Raw genomic sequence first — 21,783 nt, forward strand, 5'->3', positions numbered from 1 at the left:
ACAAAACAAAAAACCTTCATAATTTATGAGGTACTCATGTTTGTTTTTCATGGCTATCTGTGCCCAATCAACTCAGTCTGAAACTCACAGTTTTAGATGGTGTACCAGACGAATCTGATTCCCACATTGCAGTCTCTATCAAATGACAAACAAACTTTCTGAAGGGGCAATCTATATGACTTTCTTGATCTCTCACACAGATGCATTTCAGTACTGTCAGACATCAGTATCAAATTCATTTCAGGGGCATCCCACCATCTCCGCCCATAATAATCTGTTAAGGGATGTCAGGCTCACATGATAAGCCACCACAAGAAAAGCAAAGACCAGCATGGCAGAATAGTTTTGCAGTATAGCATACAAAAACGCTACTCTGTGGACCATGTTCCCAAACGTTAGGACTTCCTGCTTGCAGTTTACTACTACAGTATTAGCGTTGCCATTTAGGATTTCCAGTACCATGGAGAGCTCCCACCGGTCTTGAAAGTGAGGGCTGTTGAGCAATATCCTTCGACTGCATTACATCTGTTGTACCTTGCTTCTAGAAACATATATCCATTCATAAAATATGACGCTGAATACCACAGCTGGGTAGTAAGGGAAAGGAGGGGGGAGGAAAAAGGGGTGATATATCTATGGGAAAGCATGCGTGAGCCCAGAGAAAAGACCAGTATTTAATAGGGTATTACTGTGTCTTATTGGCCACCTGATGTTATTATTCTGCTGGACAGTGACAGATGCATCCTTGAACAGGCAATGACATTGAAAGCCTGTTTGGCAGGAGAGGGGACTTTTATTCAAAGTGGTATTAAAGAATCGCTTTCCTGCATCATTTGGCAAAGGCAAGTAAATTGTTCATTCAGAAACAGGACTGGCATGCGCGTAGGCACACACACTCACACTCACACTCACTCTTATGCACGCACACGCTGAACTGTCCAAACGTGGCGGGATGATGATAATAATAACAACAACCTATCCCCTCTAAAGCTCCGCTTCGCCTTGTCATCCCAAGAAAGATCACTTTAGACAAATATGTCGCCTTCCAATTATCAGTGGCCTCAAGGTGTGCCGAGAAACCCGGCTTGGGCGGCTTCTTTTTCTACGTGCTTCCTTCCTTCAGTTAGCAACACATCCCATCTCTGACTATATATATAAGATCGCTCTGTCCAGCCTTCCTAATAATATACAGGCGATGGGTATGCACAGGAACTAGAGGGAGAGGCATTTTTTAACGATCCCCACTTCCCCTCCATTCATATGTATGAACCGACTGAATATTTGATCAAAAGATTGAATAACAAGAAAGGCAGATCGGAGAGGGTGGGTGATTTTTTTATTTTTTATTTAAAAAAAAAACTTTGAAAAAAATTATTTATTTAATAAACCTCACCGGCTTTCAAAATAGACTGCTTGGTCAATTGCATCTTGTCCGGAGCTTGCAAAGCGTCGCTCTCCCACCCCCTCCCTCCGGTCCTAAAAATATCCCCCCTCCCTCCTCCCTCCAACCACCCCCAATAATAATAATAATCGCGCTGCAGATTGTAGAAAGGATTTGAGTGTGCAGCCAGAGAGAAAGGGATTAGAGAGCGAGAGAGCGAGCGAGAGCGAGAGAGAGAGCTGGAAGTTAAACTGTGCTGCATATTAAAAAAAAAAAAAATGGGCGGATTGGTCTCTAGCTGAGAGCTTGGTACCACCTTCCTTTCTAAAATAAAATCTGCCTGGCATGAAGTCACAGCCTATTTCACATCCGGTTTACCCCGGGACGTACTACTACTGTCTTGGTAAAGAGCAACGCTTTTTGTTGTAGAGCTGCGATCTGGATCCCCGGGAAAGGGAATTTGGGTGTTGGAAATCGGAGAGCAAAGCGGCGGCGGCGGCGGCAGCAGCAACAGCGGCGGCGGCGGCAGAGTCCATGATGGCTGAGAGCGCCTAAATGAGTGAGCGGAGCAGCCGGTTCTTCGCGGCTCCCAGGCGCCCTCTCCCCTGCCAGCAGCAGCAGCCGCGGCATCTTGGGCGATTCTCCCAGGCGATTCTCCCGGACTTTGCCAGCACCTCGGCGGGGTCTCCAGGTAACGGTGCCTTTCTTCCTTTTTGCCTGAGCATCTGCTGGGCAGCTCCGCTCGCTGCCCCCACCCTCCCCACCCGCCTGCTTTTCCCGGGAAGAGCATTCCGTGGATGGAGGGGACTGGCTGCGCTGGCTGCTCTCCTAGCAGGTACCTGGTGGGCACGATTCGCGGATCTCTCTCTCTCTCCCCCTCGTCTCCCCCCACCCACCCCACCCCCACCCCCTACCCAGGTTGAAATTCCGCAGCGATCGATGGGCAATTGATAAGCGGGTTTGTGGAGGGGGGAGAAGGAGAGGCGATGGAGATGGGGGTGGGGGGAGAGAGAGATCATTGGGAAGCGATCTGCTAGCAAAACAGCAACAAGAATGGCTTGCATTTTGCAGGTGGTGGGGAGGGTGGTGAGGAGGGTGCCTTTTTCCCGGAGAGAGGGAGGGAGGGTATAAAGTTGCTATATCGGCGGGGGGAGGAAAAGCCCCCACAACAATCCCCACACACCACAAGTCTCCACCACAGGCATAAGAGAAGCAGGCAAGACCGCGGAGCCGAGGTCTTCCGGAAAATGCCTCTCGGTATTATTGGATGTGGGGTTTAAGGGATGTGCCTAACATGGAAGACCGGGTGTGGGGGTATCTCCCCCCTCCATGCTTTTGGTCTTTCATTTTGAACTATTAAAAGAGAAAAAAATAATGGTGGTGGGAAGGGGAGGGGGAGAAAGAGGAGAGAAATGGGGAGTGAATGGGAGGAAGAGAAGGCATTTTTCTCTTTTGGCACTTGGGGTGTGTGTGTCCCTTTTCCACAGGCTGCATCCACAGGCAATTATTTCTAATGATTTGGTGACTTTCTTTATCGATGCCTTTATTTATTTATTGCGGGGGGGAGGGTCGGAGGGCGAGGGAAGCGAATGGACACCGGCTGGCATTTGCAAGATTGCTCGGGCTGAGGAAGAGTGCAAAAGTTATTGCTGAAAGGGAGACGGTGCTCTGGGTGGATTTCATTCGTTTTGTTTCACCTGGAGACTGGAGATGCCACCCTCGCTTTTGCAGGGGGAGCAGCGCGATTCTCTGAGCATCCTCCTGCCGTGAGGGTCTCTCTCTGTCACTGCCTTGCCACGACTATGCATTTGGAGAGCCCCCCCCCCATCTATTGCACCCTTCCTCGCCGTTTAGCTTTCAGCTTTCCTCACGCGCCAAACACAGCTCTTCTGTTACGCTGCCTCTCCTCTCCATGCCGTCTTGTGTTGATAGGGTCGTGTTGCCTGAAATTCGGCTCCTCGGTTCCATTGCTTTCCAATAGTCTAGTCAGTCCAAGTGCAGGAGAGGAGAGGAGAAAAATCTTGGGTAAGAACAATGCAAGTGAAGTGGATTCCAGCACTAGACACAGACTAAGAGGAAGGCAGCAACAGTATTTGCCTAAGCAGACCAGGCTGCTTCCAGAAATATAATCTCTAGTTTTGAGACTGGGGTGGATGGGAGAAACAGGAGAAGTGGGGCAGACTCTCTCTTTGCACATTAATTGAAATTGGGTTGGGCTTAGTCATGAGGTGGGGGTGAATGGAGACTTTTGTAACATGGGTGTCCTAACAACAACAACAACAATGGAGGGAGAGAGAGAGATTTTGGAGAAGACAATGTGCATGCAGTCATCAGCACATGATTTGATTATGGTGCATGCCCTTTAGATTGATGGAAGCATCAATGTGCATGGCCAGCAATGCAATCCTGGGGGGAAATACATTATCCTGCTGCTAAAATTGCTTGGTAGCAAAGAAGGTAGGCATGGAGATCCCTCCAGAAGAAAGTTCTCACCACAGGACCTCCTGTGAATCTCCATGACCTCAGGGGACACCCTTTCCCTCAGCACTGCATGAGACAGTCAAGGGACACTTTCTCACTCATTAAAACTAAAAGAATATTTAAATTCTTTCTGGTCCTTTTATGTTGTCAGCAAAAAAGAATCACAGATACAGCACTCAAAAGTAGTGGAACTTAATGAGAATACTTTTTTTTTTTTGAGTGCCAGAGCACTTTAAGCACCAGGTAGATCAGATGGAACTAAATGAAGAGCCCAGCCTCTAGAGTATCCAGAAATTATTAGATGTACTAGGGATGGGGCCATTTTCTTTTTCTCTAAATGGTGGACCATTGGGATATCACTGCTTGACTTCAAGGCGAACCACCCAAAGTTCTTGTAGACCTGTTGTGTCTTCAAGCGGTTTTCCCAAGTAGTAAGAAATGTTGACTAGTGTTTTTATTTTGTTTTCAGCTGAACATCTGTAATCTACCATGAAGAGGATGCATCTTCTCTGTGACCGCCTTTGGGCCTGGGTTCTCCTTATGAGCACACTAACTGGACAAAGGTGGGGAAAGAGTTTACTTTTTTTTAAAAAAACAACAACATTCATTAATATAAGTATGGAACTCTTTTTCTATTGGTTGCATCAAAAGAATAAGAAAGAAGCAGCACATGTACTGGGCTACTACTAATTGTATGTGGGGGGAGTTAATCCTGCTCAAATCCCAGCTAAGTCAAAATACGAGAAGATTGAAAGAAAACTACAGTTTGTTTGCATAACATCTTTTAATGCAATTGCTCTTCAAAAAAAGAGTTCATCAAGACTACTTTACCCACCCTAAGGTTAGATTAATGATTTAAATGCAGCTAAAATTAGATAGGCCTTTGCACAGATAATTTTTGCAACCATTTATTCTGCGCAGAGGGGAAACCACAGCTTTGTTTTAGCAATTTATACAGAGATTTCTTCATTGTCTGTTTTCACTGAAATTAGCAGGACTGCAGACTCTAGGACTGGACCTTACTTGTTAAGTAGTTGCTCTATAATACTGGGTTTGAATCCATCTCCACTTTCTGGAAGTGAGTTCTATTGAACTCAATAGGATTAACTTCTGAGTAGAAGTTCATAGGTTTGCGCTGCTAAAATGCATTGGGTTTAAAAAATGTGAACAATTGTGCCTAAATATTGTAGTTGTGGATTTGAAATTTTGGGTATGGTTTGACACCATGCATGAGAAGGATGCAATCTAATTGCATTATTAGACACGGGAAATTGGTCACTAACATCAATAGAATGTGAAATACACTTCAAACATACTGAATGGGGGATGGGGAGAATTCTTAGACTTTGAAATGTACATATAAGAATCACCTCTATCAATAATGCATAAACTGAATATATCATTGGAAATATGTTTTCATTCTGGATAATGAATTATAGGTACAGAATTGTTCCCCATAACTCCCTCCCCTTTATTCAGCAGCATTATATAAATCATTCCCAGGTAATGGTGTAAATGTGTGTTTGTGTAATGAGTTGGGGCAGAGAATTTTCAAATTTAGCTTCAGCATTTATTCTAAAAGAACAGGACAATAAAATAAATAAAGAAGCAAAAGATGTGTACAGCTCTATTTCGCTCAGCTGATGAGTGACGAAGGAACAAAAACACTGGTTTTCTAAAGGAAAGGGGAACGGGAGAACTTTGACCCATGGATACCTTCCTCTGTTTTGTCATTTTCTCTTTGTCATGTGCTGATGTGTATGTTTCACTGGAATTGTGGATTTGGAATTGGGAATCAAGATGCATTTGCCTGCTTTTGAAAAATTTTATGAGGTGTCACTATTATAATGACCTGTAGATGGAGTCAGTGCACAGTGTTTTATTATACAGTTGTTTAGTATGGAACCACAAACACAGTCACTGACATTTTCCTTCAAGATGTTCAAAATACACTGAACACCCCCCCTTAATTTCATAGATAAAATCCTTGCACAGGTTTGTCTTATGGCTGTTTAGAGATCAATAACACAAAGAGGGACAGCCAAATGGAAGGCGGGGTCACAAATTTGTAATCCAACAGTTGTGTTTATAAATGGCATTGCCAATGCTTGTGAGAGGTTGGGTTTTTTTTAAAAAAAAAGAAAAAGAAGACGGACTGGTGGATTGTGTCAAAGAGTAGGAAACACTGTAAATTTCACATTTCTAATGTTTCGTTTTATGATGGTGGAGAAAGGGGCTTGTGTTTGCATTATATAGAGGCCTATTCAGAAGGAGACATCTGCTCAATGGAGTGTTTATCTGAAAAAAATAGCAAGACTTCTAAGTTGATGTCTTTAAAAGCATCACGTTCAGGAAATAGGTATTATCAATTGTATCTTCGCAATGTTGCCAGTAGTATGTCACTTTGATCTTTATCTCTCATAAACATATGCATGCATTTATCAGTACATTTTCAATGATGAGCAAATTCTAGAATATAATTAAGCATACTAAGGCTGCAGTTCTGTACCCAATTTCCTGGGAGGGTGGTCCACTGAACTCAACAGGACCCGCTTCTGAACGGACCTATATAGGGCTGTGTAGTAAAGCACACCAACTGGATTGCCCATTGAAATTAATGTTGCTTAAGCCGATCACTGTTCACATAAACCCCATTGGTTTCAATGGGACATAACAAGGCCTATACGTTTCTGGATTTTGCCCATTGCTCTTCGTCCTGAGACAGGCATTGAAGAGCAGCTTGGTTCCTAAGTGTCATGTCCATATGGTCTTTCTTCAGAGAATTGTATTGGCATTTAGATTAATGGCACGTGACCAGGAGAAACACACTGAATATCATGCTGATTATGGAAAATGTAGTACAATAAATAGGCATCAGGACACTTCTTGCTTCCACTTCCAAGGAAAAAATGGGCCACTGCATTTCTGCAGGAGTTTGACCACATTGTACTTGAAAGGCTTTGGTACATCTGAAAACCACATGGCAAACACGTGTCAGGAAGTCTTTACCAGATACAGCTCTTGGGGACATGTTGATATTGTGTCTCCCAAAGTGCAAATGACCTTCAGATGCTACAGAAAAGATGCAGTTAGCGTATGAAGGCAATGCAGAGACCCGTCTTATCTGGACTGTGGCAGGTGGCCCTTAACAAACTATATAGGGTAGTACACTCTTATTCTTTACAAGTAGCAAAAAAAAAGAAAGGAAAGAAAATCCCCCCCTCTGATGTTTAAAAATAATAACAGGGAATTTAGTAAACATCCATCAGTTTGCAAAGGTGTACTTAGGATAGGAATTATATTACACCTCTAGTGAGCTGATTATGTACTTTGTGGTTTTATATTCTGATTTTATCCTATGAACTGCCCTGAGACCTGCGGGTATAGGGCAGTATATTCTAACAGCAGAAGCAGCAGCAGCAGCAGCAACAACATTTTTCATACAGAATCAAATTAATTGTAATTAAACACACTCTGTGTTTGCTTATGTGCATTTTTAACCGGTAGTTTGAAGGAACACCATTTCAATTTGAAATCTTTTATTGGGGGCGGGGGGGGGGCGACATTTGAAAGAGCTAGAGCTGAATTTTTCCGCTCATAAAAAGGTACTACAAACGAGCTCTTTTCCATATTTCTGCTTGTTAGTTGTACAGAAATTTCATACTCACATTTAGGAAGAGCAAAACTAGCTTAATATTGCATATCGCCCACCTCAATGACAGTTTGTGGGAAAAGATGATCAGTATAATTGTACCTTATAAAACATTTATTCCCTTTGTTAACATTCATGAAGAGGTATGGTCCAGAGGACTTTTTGGAGAAAGATTTTTGTTCATTACCTCACATCAGATACCCAAAGAAGGCTGATTCAGTAATAATGTATGTGACAAAGTGATCAAGAGGAAAGTAGCTTGGGGTTCAAGGGCTAAGTCCTGCTGAGTTTACACTGGCAAATGGCCCACTTTGCAAATAGGATCTTTCCCAGTTAAAGGGCAGAAGAAGGACTCCAAGATTTGGCTCTTAGACAACCATGATAGATGATTAGGAGAAAACAGTATGGCTTGTACTTGAAAGTGCAGAAAGGGGAGCACTTTCTTAATGACAAGAACTTCAGGTGTTTGAAGAAGAGGACAAAACTTAGCTCGTGGCTGTGGCAAATCCATGGAAACCAACTGCTACAAGCATTTATATATATATCAAAACTGCATTCTGGTAAAAAGAGAGCTGTGCTACCGTGCTAACACATTAGCTTTCCAGTTGATATTCGTAGCTAATTTCAGCAGCTGGATCTAAAGACCTGCTGCATGAACCATAAAACCATATCCCTGCAATTGCCAGGATGCCTGAACTGCACTGCTGTCAGGTATATTGGGTGCAGATGTTTATTTATCAATTGGGCAGGAGGTATGAAATCTAGGAGAGAGAAGGGGAAACGTCCCTGCTATCTCAAAATGTAATTTCCTGTTCGCTAAGCAACGATTTAGGCATGCCTCCAGGTTTATTTTCCTAAAACAAAAGCAAAGACGTCAATAAAATTTAGAAGGTGTAAATGGGTTTGCATTTTAGTAAAGAAAAATTAGAAATGACTACACCTTTTATGATGGTGCCAGCCAGTTTACAGGGATGCAAACAAGGCTGTGCTACATGGAGATATCATTGGCCGCAATTCGAAACATACTTTGTTGAAACCACTGCCACGTATTTCTAAGGGAAAATGTTTAGTAAGGGGTTGTTGATTATTAGCTCCCAGTGCAATCCATACCAAGTCTACTCAGAAGGAAGCACCATTGAGTACAATGGTGCTGAATCCCAGATTAGTGGGGTTAGGATTGCAGTTTACTTCTGTTAGCATATTTAGATGATTTGTGTACTTCTTTTAAGGTAAGCTTTCATAAACTGATTTTTGGGGGGAGGGGATTTAAGGAAAACACACTATTTTACACTCATAAATCTGTAGACTGGAAAGTAGAAATAATGCATAAAACAGGATAAAAAATAAAGGATCAAAATCTATATACTGATACCAGTTGGAGTCTCCCTGTACTTTTATATACTGAAGCATACAGTATATAGTCAAAGCTGCAGCTGCAGCACCACCATTGCACAAAAGAGAAGTACTGGCAAACTTTGGGCAACTGTGAGGTTCTGCGGGTACTAAATTTTTGCAGGACACCCCCCGCCACCAGCCAGGAACTAAAGGTTGAGTTACTGCATGAGAGAGAGGAATAGACAGTTGAGCGAGTGAGCAAGGGAATATGTCTATATCTGTATCTTCCTGGTTCAAACTGAGAAGTTATTTTAAAATGTCTCCAGGGATGGAAGAGAGAGCTTTAATGTCATAGACATTAATGAGAAATTAAAGAATGTAATATAACAGGGATCAGGCACAAATGTGTGAGCCTCCTCCATGCTCAGTGGTGGTGAGTTGGTGAGTTACTATTGCAGGGCAGAGGGAAGAGGGAAACTGTCGCAGTGGGAGATCAATGAATGGAATCAAGGTTCTTGAAACCTTGAACAGAAGCATTCCACATCACAACATTTTGTTGTAGGGCCTCTTTTGTCTAATTTATTATCCATTTCTAGGCATCCCTGTGCATTGCTCTAAGCTGCCCAATGACTATGCATTCTTTAAAAAGAAAGCATGCAGGAAAAAGTATCCTATAATGCTACTACAATCTGGCATGATGGAAGAGATTTTGCATCTATAAATCAGTATAAGCAAGATTAAGCAGATTTCAGAATTATGATTTTGTAGGTTTGTTGGTGGATTAATGGTTTATAATGTTAACAGCAGTGTTTTCCTCCCTAGCTATGGACAGTCAACTTCCTTACAAGATGAAATTAAGGACAACACAACAATATTCACTCGAATTCTGGACCGCTTGCTTGATGGTTACGATAACCGCCTGAGACCCGGATTGGGAGGTGTGTGTTATTGTACTTTCTCAATTGACTTTACAAACAAAATTGCTCTTTGAAAATGTAATCATATTACCTTATATGTTTGTAAACTGATAAAATTAACAAAGAGGTATTGAAAACTGATCCATCCAGCAACATTCCCTTGCTAAATCCTCTCTTGTTGTCATATAAACACTTCTTAATATGCGGCCAAATTCCATGATCCAAAAGATGAAAAAAAGTCCATTCCCCCTCCCCGCCCCCGGATCCTCTCATAATATTGATTAAGGTCACAAATCTAGGCACATTTACTTAATAGCAAATCCCATTGAATATAATGGGATTCACTTCTGGGTAAGCATCCATTGGGCTGGGCAGTAAATATCTGAATCAAAGTAAATGAAAGTCTCATCTTCCATGACTGATGCTGTATTAAATCTTTAAAGACCAAATCATTCCCATTAAATCAGATTTATACTTTGCTCCCAGATTGAACTCAGTTAGATTGAAGGTAGCTGTGGTGATCATATTTGTTTGTAAGTAATTCCCACTAATGACAATGGGGCATACTATCATATAAATGTGTTTTGTGATTGAGACGCTAACCCTGTTGGCAGAAGTGGGCCATATTGATTTAAGGACTGCCTGAGCAGTTCTAACAGTTGACTTCAGAGCCAAAATCAGCCTTTTTACACAGTCCTGAAAATGTGAAATATGAACTGTGACATAATTAGGAAAATAATCACATCACAATTAAAAAAAAATAGCAAAGAAGAGCATCTTTAAATCTCTGCAAACAGAGGAAGTGTGAGTCGACTGTATTTCTTGTATTATTAACATATAATGCTGCTCTATGATTTTTTAGAATGTATTCAAAAATATTTTCTTCTTAAGGGTTCTCTGATGCTGCAGTCTACCACAATTTATGTGGGGGACTGTCCCAATTTCTACATCTGATTGTAGTTCCTCACTTTACAGCAAAGACTGCTCTCAGCCTCCAGGAACACTCTTTTTGGGTGTGGGTGGCTGTGAAAAGGGGGCTGCAACAGGAAGGGGCAGCTGAAGATGTGCTGGTGACATGTTTAGGCACTCAAGATATAGTACGCTCAATGTTGTTCCTAATGGTTTTTATTTGATGCATCAACTTGTATCTAATATTTGTCAAATAACTTTCAAAATCTTATGAACTTCCAAGGACATGACCATTAAGATAATTACCGGGATCCAAAGAACACATGTGTGTGGATGTGTCAGAGAACTGAGCAGAACTTTGACTTCTATTTCTCCTTCAGGAGTTCTTGCTGTCATAGAGACAATGGCTTGGATCCATAACCAAAAATGAAAACCCACTCATAGGGCTCTACCTCTGGAGGAAGGATGGGAGGCACTTTTTGCTGACTCCTCTTTTCTCCTGAAGACTCCATCCCATGCCCTCTGAGAAGCTGCTCTGGAGGGTTAGATCCTCTCTAGAACAGTATGGGAAGCAGAGTGGGGGGTGGGTTTGCAGAGGGAATCAGCAAAACTTCACTCACCCTTGTTTCATCCAGCGGGAGACTCTGCTGAGTCTCAGCCCCTTTGTACGGAAACGGAAGGAAACCTTGTATTCATGCAAAGGATGTCTGGATTCAACCCGGCATGTTAGCTTGAATCAGATGGTACCTTGCCTCTTCAGCAGCTGGAATTGCTGCAGCAAAAACAGAAAGCTAAAAGAAAAAAGAAAAATCAGCTGTATGTATAGTTCTCTCATCAGTGCACATATCATTTCTTTTGATCCCAAACCATCTACTAAGCATAAAGTGATGAAAAAATGTTCAGCTATCAGGTATGTACGTTTCATAGAAAATGAAATGTTTTTTCCACTTGTCATATTTAATTTCAACAACCCTCAAAGAAGCATTCATTTGCCACACAGAAAACGCAAACATGCGCAATCTGTCATCTAACCCGTTATTCAGTGCCTCCCCCAATCCCCACCCTGGTTATCTGTTATCTGCTACTTTTATCAGATTCCCCTGTAGATGCTGAATAAAGTCTTTATTATAATGGCATTGAATTTAGCAATAATTATCTTTAAACTTTGGCTTTGTTGAGTATATATTGTTCATAGATTATGAAGAACTGAAGAAAATAATGGATTGTTCTGCACTGAGGACGTTAAATTTAATTTTGGAAGCTATATATATATAAAAGAAAAACAAATGAGGAATAATTCTGCTTGCTTCCTGTGCTGCTATTTCCTCTACTTTCATGTAAACTCAAGGATTAGCCCAGAAATAAATATTTCTTGATCCTTGATTAATACAATAGTAGGTTTTAGTCAACTGTAATGGTTCTCGCCGAACATCCTATACAAGTAAAGCTGGATGGATCTCATTTAAGAATAATACATGAATTAGTGGTAATGCCTTTTCTGATTAGGCGAAGGGATAATTTGATGCAATTTAAATCAATTATTAAAAATGATTCAGGGGTATTCAAGCTGCTGTGAGTGGGGATTAAAGGGAGGCTTGGGAATGCCATCCATAACCTGTGAATTGGACGGAAGCAGGATGAATCCAGGTAGATTATCTATTCAGTGCCAGTCGCTAGTTGCATCTCCTTTATTCTGAAATACTTTCTGCATTAAAGTGCCTTTTTTCTTCTGACCACCTCCCCCCCCCCCCGCACCAAGACACAAGGTTTAACTCCTGCATATAGCCAAGAGACCAAGAGAAAAAGAACTAATTAGATTTTGAAAATTGATTTCATTCATGATCACGTATAATCACGACAAGCCATAGCACAGATCAGCGGCCCCATTTTAAACATCTGCATTGGCATAGCCAACAACAGTAGTAGTTGCAGTAGTGTGTTAACATGGCACTTCAATATGTCCCCAGTGTGAACTCGTTTCTTTTCTGATAGAAAAAGTTCTGGGATTTGTCAATAAAACATTTGAATCAAGCCATCAAGCATGTAACTTTGAGAAACAGCACATTTTACTGGTGCCTGTCTAATAAAACTGTTACTACCGATTCACAGGAACAGCTTCCAAAAAAGTATTATCTATAAAACCCAGGAACTCTGTGGTATGGAAGACATTTTCAGGGCCTGTGTGTACATTGTGACCACATCACTGGCTGTACCATAGCCATTGGGTTGGCGGCCATTAACAGATAAAAAACTGTTGCAGTACAACTGGTAAGAGTCAAATGTGCCTTGTAGGATATCTGACAAAGGTGCAATCTTTAAAACATCATTATTTATGTGGATAAAGATAAATTTACATAAAATCATGCCTTTAACCACATTTTCAACATGATATAGAGCCTGGAGACATCTAAGGCCACAATCCAAGCTCATTTCAGACAGTTTGGGTCTGCCCCCAAACTTCTGTGTTTGGGTGGGGGGTGGGAGGGGAGCTGGACCCCCCAGATCTGAAGTTTGCAGAGTTCTCTGACACCCCTATCGTTTCGGTTTCTCAAAATCAGGTAGCTGCAGGTTCTGCATGCTTTGGCAGGAAGACATACACGATGAACAAACATTCTTATCCTGTCTTTTGGCAGCATGGCTTCTGAAGATTGCAGTATATATTCAGTATATATTCTATTCCCATTTTCCTTGGCCAGCATGAGATGGAGATGGATTAGTCAAGGCTCTGTAGAGTTTCAGATGTATAGCTCTGTATATGTGTGAGGTTTTTTTGAAAGACAATTCCTATTACATGTGCAATGATACACTCAGTGGAGTTTTGACCCTTGATCCAATTCAAATTCTATTTTCATATGAAACTGAATTTGTATGCTCTTGCTCAAGTAGAATCCAGCAGTTCGGATAGCTAGGTCCAATAATTATCTCTTAGGCAACCAAGTCCCCCCCCCCAACCTTTTAAGTAAACAGCATGTATTTGTAGATTAGAATGAACACCTTCCATCTCTGAGTTATTATTTATCCTTAAACAAGTGTTCCAAAATAGAAAACTTAAATAGCTCAAGTAAAGATTGAGGAGATAGGATGAAGATTAGATTCTTTGGCAAGACCAACTCACCACTGTGCAACAGCTTTATTTTTAAACAGAGATAATGGCACTTATTGACATTTAGATTAGTGGCATAAGTAATAGTATATCACTTGTATCGATTGATTGTCCATCAATTAAAGATGGTAAGGAAGTTATCCTGAGATGTTTAGCAGAACACAGACCTATGTCAACTAGTATGCTAATGGGTAAAAGTGATATCATTATTGCATTTCACCTTCCAACATCCAGATGCCTTCAAAGTGCCAGAGAGACATCCAACCATAATGTCCTGAAGCCGTATATTTGTACCAGTGCGTCTTTCAGCTATGATGTTTGCAAAATCCCTGCAGTAAATAAAGCATCATATTTTATGCCGCAGTACTGCTAATAGTTAATTCACCTTACTCAAAGTAAGCCAATGCTACAAGTCTTAACATCTAGTTGGAGCCTTGATCACTGGAAAGCATTCTAACCAGTTCTACAAACCCTCATGCAAATAAATCCAACAGGCATTAAGAATTGTTAAGCTCATGTATTTTGATGTGTGGCTATTAATCTTTAGTCACACAAGAAACTATGAATCTTCCACTGTATCCAGTGACATTAGTATAATAATGTTGAAGCAGCCAGACTAGTCTGTTCCCACCTGATCATGTTTTATTCTTCCTTTTTACGGTTCATACGGGACATATATTGGCTTCATATGTTAGATCAACTGCAACGCTTTGGTTGTTGGTTCTATGTAGTTGGTCATTATTTTAAAATAATATGTTCTAGTTGTTTTCTACATCCCAAAGGAGACTGTGATGTCTTCCCCTGCCCTGAGTGTTTCCCTTATGAATTGAGAGCGATAGCCCATTTGTTGACTCCAACATCCTGCCCTCAAATCACTGTGATTGGAGCGCACTGGGGGGAAAACTTGCTGTGATTAAAACCTAGACCTGTCCGTCCTAAAAAAAGGCTGCCGCCTTTGCACTCCTCCTTTCTCCTTTGCACTCCCTTCCCTTTCAAGCTCTGGGCATTTCCCTAGTCAGCTTGGTTTTGCTTCTCAGAAAAGGGTGGCAGCAGTCATGCATTTAACTTTATGGAGAAATTAATGCAACAGAGCTGCTTGCAGGGTTGGACAGCCCCCTATTAGCCTTTAACACATGCTTGTTAATAGAGTGATTCAACTGCGGGGTGGGGTGGGGGAGGTAATGTGAACGACTATCCTAAATCACCCTGATTTACCTCATTATTCAGGGTACACATAGAGCTGAGGCACAATCCCACTCTGTTTACAAACTTGTGAGCTGAAAATGGGCAAATGTTCCAGTTACACTTCTGCTAACACACACACACACACACACACACACACACTTCTGAGTATTTTGAAAAAGTAGGCCTTTTATGTTAGCATTTCTGTTAGCTCCTTTCTTTATGGCTTACATTGAGTGCTGAATGACCCTAGTCCACAACCTCTTCTTCGTTCCCTTGCCCCCCAATGCATTTTTGAGAATGAAATGAAAACAGAACAGAATTGCACTCCCTCTGTCCTTTTCATAAAGGTCATCCATAAGGATGCCTGAGGTGGCTTTGAGTCCAGGTTGGCACCAGGTTTTGTAGTCCAAAGGAACACAATTCCATCTAGATGGTGGGTGTAAACGCCCAAACTAATAATGGTAAAAGAAGAGATGGTTATCTTTCATTGTGAAGTAATACCCCAAGTCTGTGAGTCACTTGCTCTAAAGTGTCCTATGTAAGAATGAGTCATTATTTTTGGAGCATGTAACAAAGCACAGCTGAATCATCTAATTGCAAAAGTGGTAAACAAGCACATGCATGTCTTTTTAAAAAACACGAATCTACGAAAGGGCAGTTCCCTTCTCAGCATGCAGAAATTATCATCATCATCATTATTATTAAAAAAAAACCCCACAGAATCTGCTCAGAGAAAGCTAGTTATTCAGGTAGAGTTTAACAAAAAAAATATGTCACGTAACATGACTGATGACATAAATGATGCAATTTGGGACGAGAGGACTCTGGGTAAGGTCAGAACACGACATATTGTAATTGCTTAGGGCTGTTTGCATAGTCATAGCTGCTGAAAAGCACTGAGCACCAGCACTCATTCGTCTTTGACCTAGGCCAGGTTAGCCAAAGTGGTGGCCTCTATATGTTGTGGATATCAGCTACCATCAGCCCCAACCAATATATGGCCAATGGCAAGGAATGGTGTAAGTTGTTATCCAACACCTGGAGGCAGTGGTGTAGCGTGGGTTGTCAGCACCCGGGGCAAGGCAAGTAATTTGTGCCCCCTAACCCGTGGATTTGCGCCCCCTAACCCGTGGATTTGCGCCCCCTAGCCCTAACCCCCAGATGTTGGGCCCGGTGCAGCTGGCCCCCCCTGCACCACCCACGCTACGCCACTGCCTGGAAGGCACCATGTTGGTTTATCCTGACATTGATCATCATTCAAAATCACTTGGGGAAGTCAAGCACTCTGAGCACACCTATTAAAATATAGGAATTTAAGCTAATTTAATTGCATTGAATTCAATAGGACCTGCCAGTTAAGCCTATGAGATGTAATGCTAAGAGGTATATAAAGTTTGAGAACTAAACAGATTGATAAAAATAAACCCAGGCAGCCTGTTTCACAGGAAAAGCTACATCTATCACAATCCTAGGAATGCCTACTCAGAAGTCCCATTGAGCTCAGTGGGATTTACTCCCAGGAAATGTATATAGGGCTGCAGCCTTCAGGAACCAAGACATTAAGCATTAAGTTAAGCATTAAGAGGAATCCTCTCCTCTCCCGTCTGCTCCCTTCCCCCTTCCCCCTTCTCCATTTCAGTTCATCCCAACCCAACACAGATTTTCCTGGAAAATAGGTTTTCAGGGTTTGCACTGAACATATTTGTGTGTAACATATACTGTAGCTAGGTCCCTTAGTCGACCTAAGGAAAAACATTAAATCTAATTTGCTCTTTTAGATGAGAACACAGCCTTCAGTTCCCAAGCAGTTTGCTCCACCAAGAAATGAAGACTCGTTTTTCAAGACGAATATTTCTTTGGGGAGCAAGAGTAACCTTACACTTCCAGTGCTTTGAGGTTAATTCTCACTATGACCCTCTTTAGGATTAAGCTCCAACCCAATTAGGCGTCAAGAAAATCCGCACCTTTCTCTAAGGCAATTAATATTCTCTTGGAAGCAGGTTTGACTAGGCCACATCCATTTTGCTGGAGGACTAATTAGGAACACTCGCTGTCTAACTGCCTCTTCAATATCATTTGTATGGTTGTCAGTCCTAAGAGCAGTCAAAAAATAGCCCTCAAAAGTCACTGTGTGACAAAGCAACCACAGCTGGAATACTACAATATTATTCTTTACTTCCCAGGAAAACATGAGTTGATATTGAGCAGAATTTCCAGAGTGAGAAATTAACTCTTTACTGTAAAAGGTACACTGGTAAGTTAGGGGAAGGCATGTCCATCAGTCCTATATCTCTCAGCTACTTCTAGGTGTGCACCCTATGAGGCAACAGAGAGGCCCCACCCCCGACTGCAGTTTATGTATCTCCTCTATTCGAGCTGTGTGAAATACCTTCTGCTCCTCCATTTTCAATTCTCTTCTAGTCCTGGGCAAAAGTGGAGCTGGAGAGGTGGGGGCAGGAGGAGGTGTGAAAACCCTTGGCTTTTACACCAGCCTGACCTATCTGTCTCCTCTCTCCCCCCCCCCCGGTACCTGTTCTTTACTCTCCAATCCTGCAGCTTCTCCTGCCTGTGACTCTTTTCTCCTGGCTCCACGTTACAGGTTCCCCCAGTTCACTGGTCCCTTATTCCAAGTCAATCTCCAACTCCGTTTCTCTTGATAAGTATCCAGCCACCATTCTTCAGTGTCCAGCCAGTCCCTGACATGAGCTCATTGCTCCTCAATCTTTTTTCTCAATTCAGATCAAAACTAGTTGTTGTTGTTTTTGCGGGGAGGGGGATCAGGATGCATCAATCACAGTATTTCAAAAGAAACAACAGGATAGATATGGACTGTAAAGGTAAAGGTAAAGGTACCCCTGCCCGTTCGGGCCAGTCTTGACAGACTCTGGGGTTTGTGCGCCCATCTCACTCTATTGGCCGTGGGCCAGTGCTGTCCGAAGACACTTCCGGGTCACGTGGCCAGCGTGACAAAGCTGCATCTGGCGAGCCAGCGCAGCACACGGAACGCCGTTTAGCTTCCCGCTGGTAAGCGGTCCCTATTTATCTACTTGCACCCGGGGGTGCTTTCGAACTGCTAGGTTGGCAGGCGCTGGGACCGAGCAGCAGGAGCGCACCCCGCCGCGGGGATTCGAACCGCCGACCTTTCGATCGGCAAGCCCTAGGCGCTGAGGCTTTAACCCACAGCGCCACCCGCGTCCCTGATATGGACTGTGGCTAACACCAAATCTATGGTGGGAGTACACTGAATGCAGAGTAAATGGCAGTGTTGAACTCACCTTGAGTCTCACCCGAGGTGGAAGCACAGACCTACCTAAACCAGCCTGTAACAGTGCACATGTGTTCACCCATGGATTTATAAAAGAGGAATGTGTCTGCGGTGGCCACTTAGGTGTCACAAAAAGGACCTATATTTGAATAAAATGAGCATGTGCTAATTTAAATGAATACATGCACATTTCAGAGTAATTACAGTAATTTAAATTTATTTCTTTATTTTAAAGGCTCATAGACTGCAAAAATATATGAAGTGCCTAGGCAGTGAATAGAACACATCCATAAAACAAAATAGAATAGTACTTGTCTGGATAGTGGCGCACAATGACAAAAGGATCTGTATGCATCAGAAAAGGCCCATATAAACAGATAGTACTTCATCAGGCAATCGAAGCAAAAACACTGATGGTGCTTTCTTAATATTAATAGGTAAAGAGTTCCACAACCTAGGTGTCTCAGCATAGAACACCTTGACATAGAAATACAATCTATCATCTCGCTGTAGCCAGGAAGGCCAATCAGGTGCCTGATCAGTCTGCTGGGGATGAAAATAATTTGTAAGCAACAGCATACTGATGGTTTTGTGGATCTGGGCCAAAATGACTAAGTTCGTGTTATGGGCCAATTTTGAATATAGGAAACTGCCTTATAATGAGTCCGACCTATGCTCCATCCAGCTCAGTATTGTCTGCACTGATTAGTACGAGTGACCCAGTGTTTCAGATGGAAGAGGAGATGCCAAGAATTGAGACCTTCTGCAAGCAAAGCATGCTTTCTACCATTGAGCTAAGCCCCTCCTCTTATTTCAGAGCTTCTAAAAGTCAATGCGTTCTTTGTTTGGATAACAGCTTCTGGTTTTGCATCTAATGAAAGCTATTGATAAGCACTCACTATCCTAATTTCCTGCTTCATCAGAGCGTGTAACTGCAGTGAAGACTGACATCTTCGTCACCAGCTTTGGGCCTGTTTCAGACCATGATATGGTAAGTGCCATCCTATCTTCTCTCAGTTTCGCCCTGTCTGCTTTCTGCTTCTAGACCAGTTTTCCGAGTTTTTCACATTGACTGATTTCAGTGCACTTAAATATTCACCTCAAGTGCTATCTCCAGTTTGATAGTTCAATTTGTTTGAAATGTTTGGAGCAGTTTTTCCAATATGGGGAAGCATCAGCAACTGGGGAGGAAGTATTCCCTGTGATAAAGCATGTTACTATGCAAATTGATTACTTGAAGTATGTGGTGCAGAATACATGATTAAGAGACATCCAGCAAACCAGTTTAGGGCAATGCAGATGACAGTAAATTATGATAGTAAATTATATCTTGTCTGATTGTTCAGGCCATCCTCAGCACAGTTACTGAGGACACATGTAACACAGCTAAAGAATGGGTAATTGAACTGCAGGTTTTTGTGGTTGTCATTGTTGTAAGGATGATGTCAAGCATGACTACTCAAGTCGTTAAAAGCCTGACCACCCACTTTACTACATATAAAGAGGTAAAATCAAAATAAAAACCTATAATAAATGCATCTGTGGAATGTCATTATCCATTTTGTACCTAAGCAACTTATGGTAAGCCACAAAGATGTAGCCTTTTCAAAGAGATATTTCCTAACACTGAGTATTGATTAGCAAACATGCCAAATTATGAGATAATTTAATAAAACTAAAAGGATTTAAGAGGCCAAAGTTAGCAAGACTTTTTCATACCCTTGATTGTAGTGGTCTACTGATTTTTCAGGTAGATGCGGTTTGTTATCTGTAAATCATATAATGGACATCTTTTGAAAAAGACATATGAATTGCAAAGTCAATTTCTTCTGGGAGCTGCAAATACTTTTGCAGAACCAATTCCAGAATACTCCCTTCAGGAATCTTGAAATATATGGGCCATGAATATCATTGGAAAAGTTCTTTGTGGAGTGACAACCACAATTGTTATGACTATTATGATTACTTGGTTTCGCAAGATCATAGGAAGAGCTTTCCTCCAAACCATGCACATCCAAAGCACACACTGGATGCCCCATCAGGGCCTATGCACATAGATCGCAGTTCAAGTGGTCTATACAGTTCCAATGTCTACTGCATTGACCTCAGATGCACTGAGGAATGATGATGAGTATAGCCTGATCACACATTACTTGTGTGACACTATGAGCTGAATCAAGAACAGCCACACACCTGGAGCCACTTCGACACTACTTCCCTGAGCTAGTCTTGTCCCCGATGACTCTATATTGAGTATTGGTATCTTACACATAGCTGTTTCTTATCACAGATCCCCATGATCAGTGCAGATTTGGGGGGCAGAGCTAGTCCAACAGTGAGGGCAGGACTAGGAAAGTGGCCTTATTCCTGCTTCAGCTCACAAGTGCTTTGCACACAGCTAACGTTGTGGCATAGCTATTGTTCACTTTCATTAATGGTCTTCTATAGTAGTGAGACTGTCCTCCATTGAGGATCAGTGTCTCCTGTAACATGCATCACAGTTAATGCTTATTCTATGATACTCTCTCTTTACAATCAACCTATTGTATATAACCTATATACAATTGTATATAACCTATATACAATTGCTTTCGTAGATTTTCACGGGTACAGGAATGCAGGTTTTGGTGTCTTCGGGTGTCTTCCCGTGTAAGAGTCGGGGTGTCTGTGCGACGTTTCGACGAGGTCTCACTCGTCATCTTCAGGCTGGTGCTTTCGGCTTCTTGTTACTGGAACAGAGCAGAATCTGGTGTTTGAGTTCCTATAAATACTGTGGAGGGGTGTGGTGTATAGCCTCCAACGTTCTGGGCAGAGAGGAAGTTCCTAGATTAGTGTGCCTCTTCTTCTTTTGTTCCTTAATTACTTGAGGGATATCTTGAGTGATTTCATGAGTGATATTCTGAATACCACTGGGTGGGTCATTAAGTGTAGATTAGTTGCTAAAGCTTTTGTGTCTTGACCTCTTGAGCTTGTGAAGAGTTTTTCTGAGAAGATGGCTGTGCTGCATTTAGTTGTGCTCTGGCTTGGCTTCGTGTATAGGGGCGAGCTGTGGTTTTGTGCCTTGTGCACCCCCCTGCAATCCCTACACAGATCTGGCTGGCACAAGGCACAAAACCACAGCTCGCCCCTATACACGAAGCCAAGCCAGAGCACAACTAAATGCAGCACAGCCATCTTCTCAGAAAAACTCTTCACAAGCTCAAGAGGTCAAGACACAAAAGCTTTAGCAACTAATCTACACTTAATGACCCACCCAGTGGTATTCAGAATATCACTCATGAAATCACTCAAGATATCCCTCAAGTAATTAAGGAACAAAAGAAGAAGAGGCACACTAATCTAGGAACTTCCTCTCTGCCCAGAACGTTGGAGGCTATACACCACACCCCTCCACAGTATTTATAGGAACTCAAACACCAGATTCTGCTCTGTTCCAGTAACAAGAAGCCGAAAGCACCAGCCTGAAGATGACGAGTGAGACCTCGTCGAAACGTCGCACAGACACCCCGACTCTTACACGGGAAGACACCCGAAGACACCAAAACCTATATACAA

At 42.2% G+C, this 21,783-nt stretch overlaps 1 protein-coding gene across 6 annotated transcripts in view; it reads left to right on the forward strand.

Annotated features, from left to right (window-relative positions):
• The first annotated feature begins 1,229 nt into the window (after nucleotides 1–1,229).
• The window catches only part of GABRA1 (gamma-aminobutyric acid type A receptor subunit alpha1), a 38,836-nt gene continuing 18,282 nt past the window's right edge, over nucleotides 1,230–21,783 (forward strand). Inside the window, exons 1-5 of one of the 6 annotated variants that reach the window (XM_082214739.1) lie at nucleotides 1,230–1,323; nucleotides 1,811–2,072; nucleotides 4,332–4,425; nucleotides 9,672–9,787; nucleotides 19,152–19,219. In XM_082214739.1, the coding sequence (XP_082070865.1) occupies nucleotides 4,352–4,425; nucleotides 9,672–9,787; nucleotides 19,152–19,219 (258 nt within the window). In that variant the 5' untranslated portion in view covers nucleotides 1,230–1,323; nucleotides 1,811–2,072; nucleotides 4,332–4,351. Of the gene's footprint in view, nucleotides 1,324–1,566; nucleotides 2,073–2,120; nucleotides 2,217–2,524; nucleotides 2,639–2,802; nucleotides 2,882–3,017; nucleotides 3,407–4,331; nucleotides 4,426–9,671; nucleotides 9,788–19,151; nucleotides 19,220–21,783 lie in introns of those variants that run through there. The other 5 variants (XM_082214740.1, XM_082214741.1, XM_082214742.1 and 2 more) reach the window with 5 other exon arrangements.

Source organism: Podarcis vaucheri, assembly GCF_965113315.1.
Source record: "Podarcis vaucheri genome assembly, chromosome: 2".
Taxonomy (NCBI): domain Eukaryota; kingdom Metazoa; phylum Chordata; class Lepidosauria; order Squamata; family Lacertidae; genus Podarcis; species Podarcis vaucheri.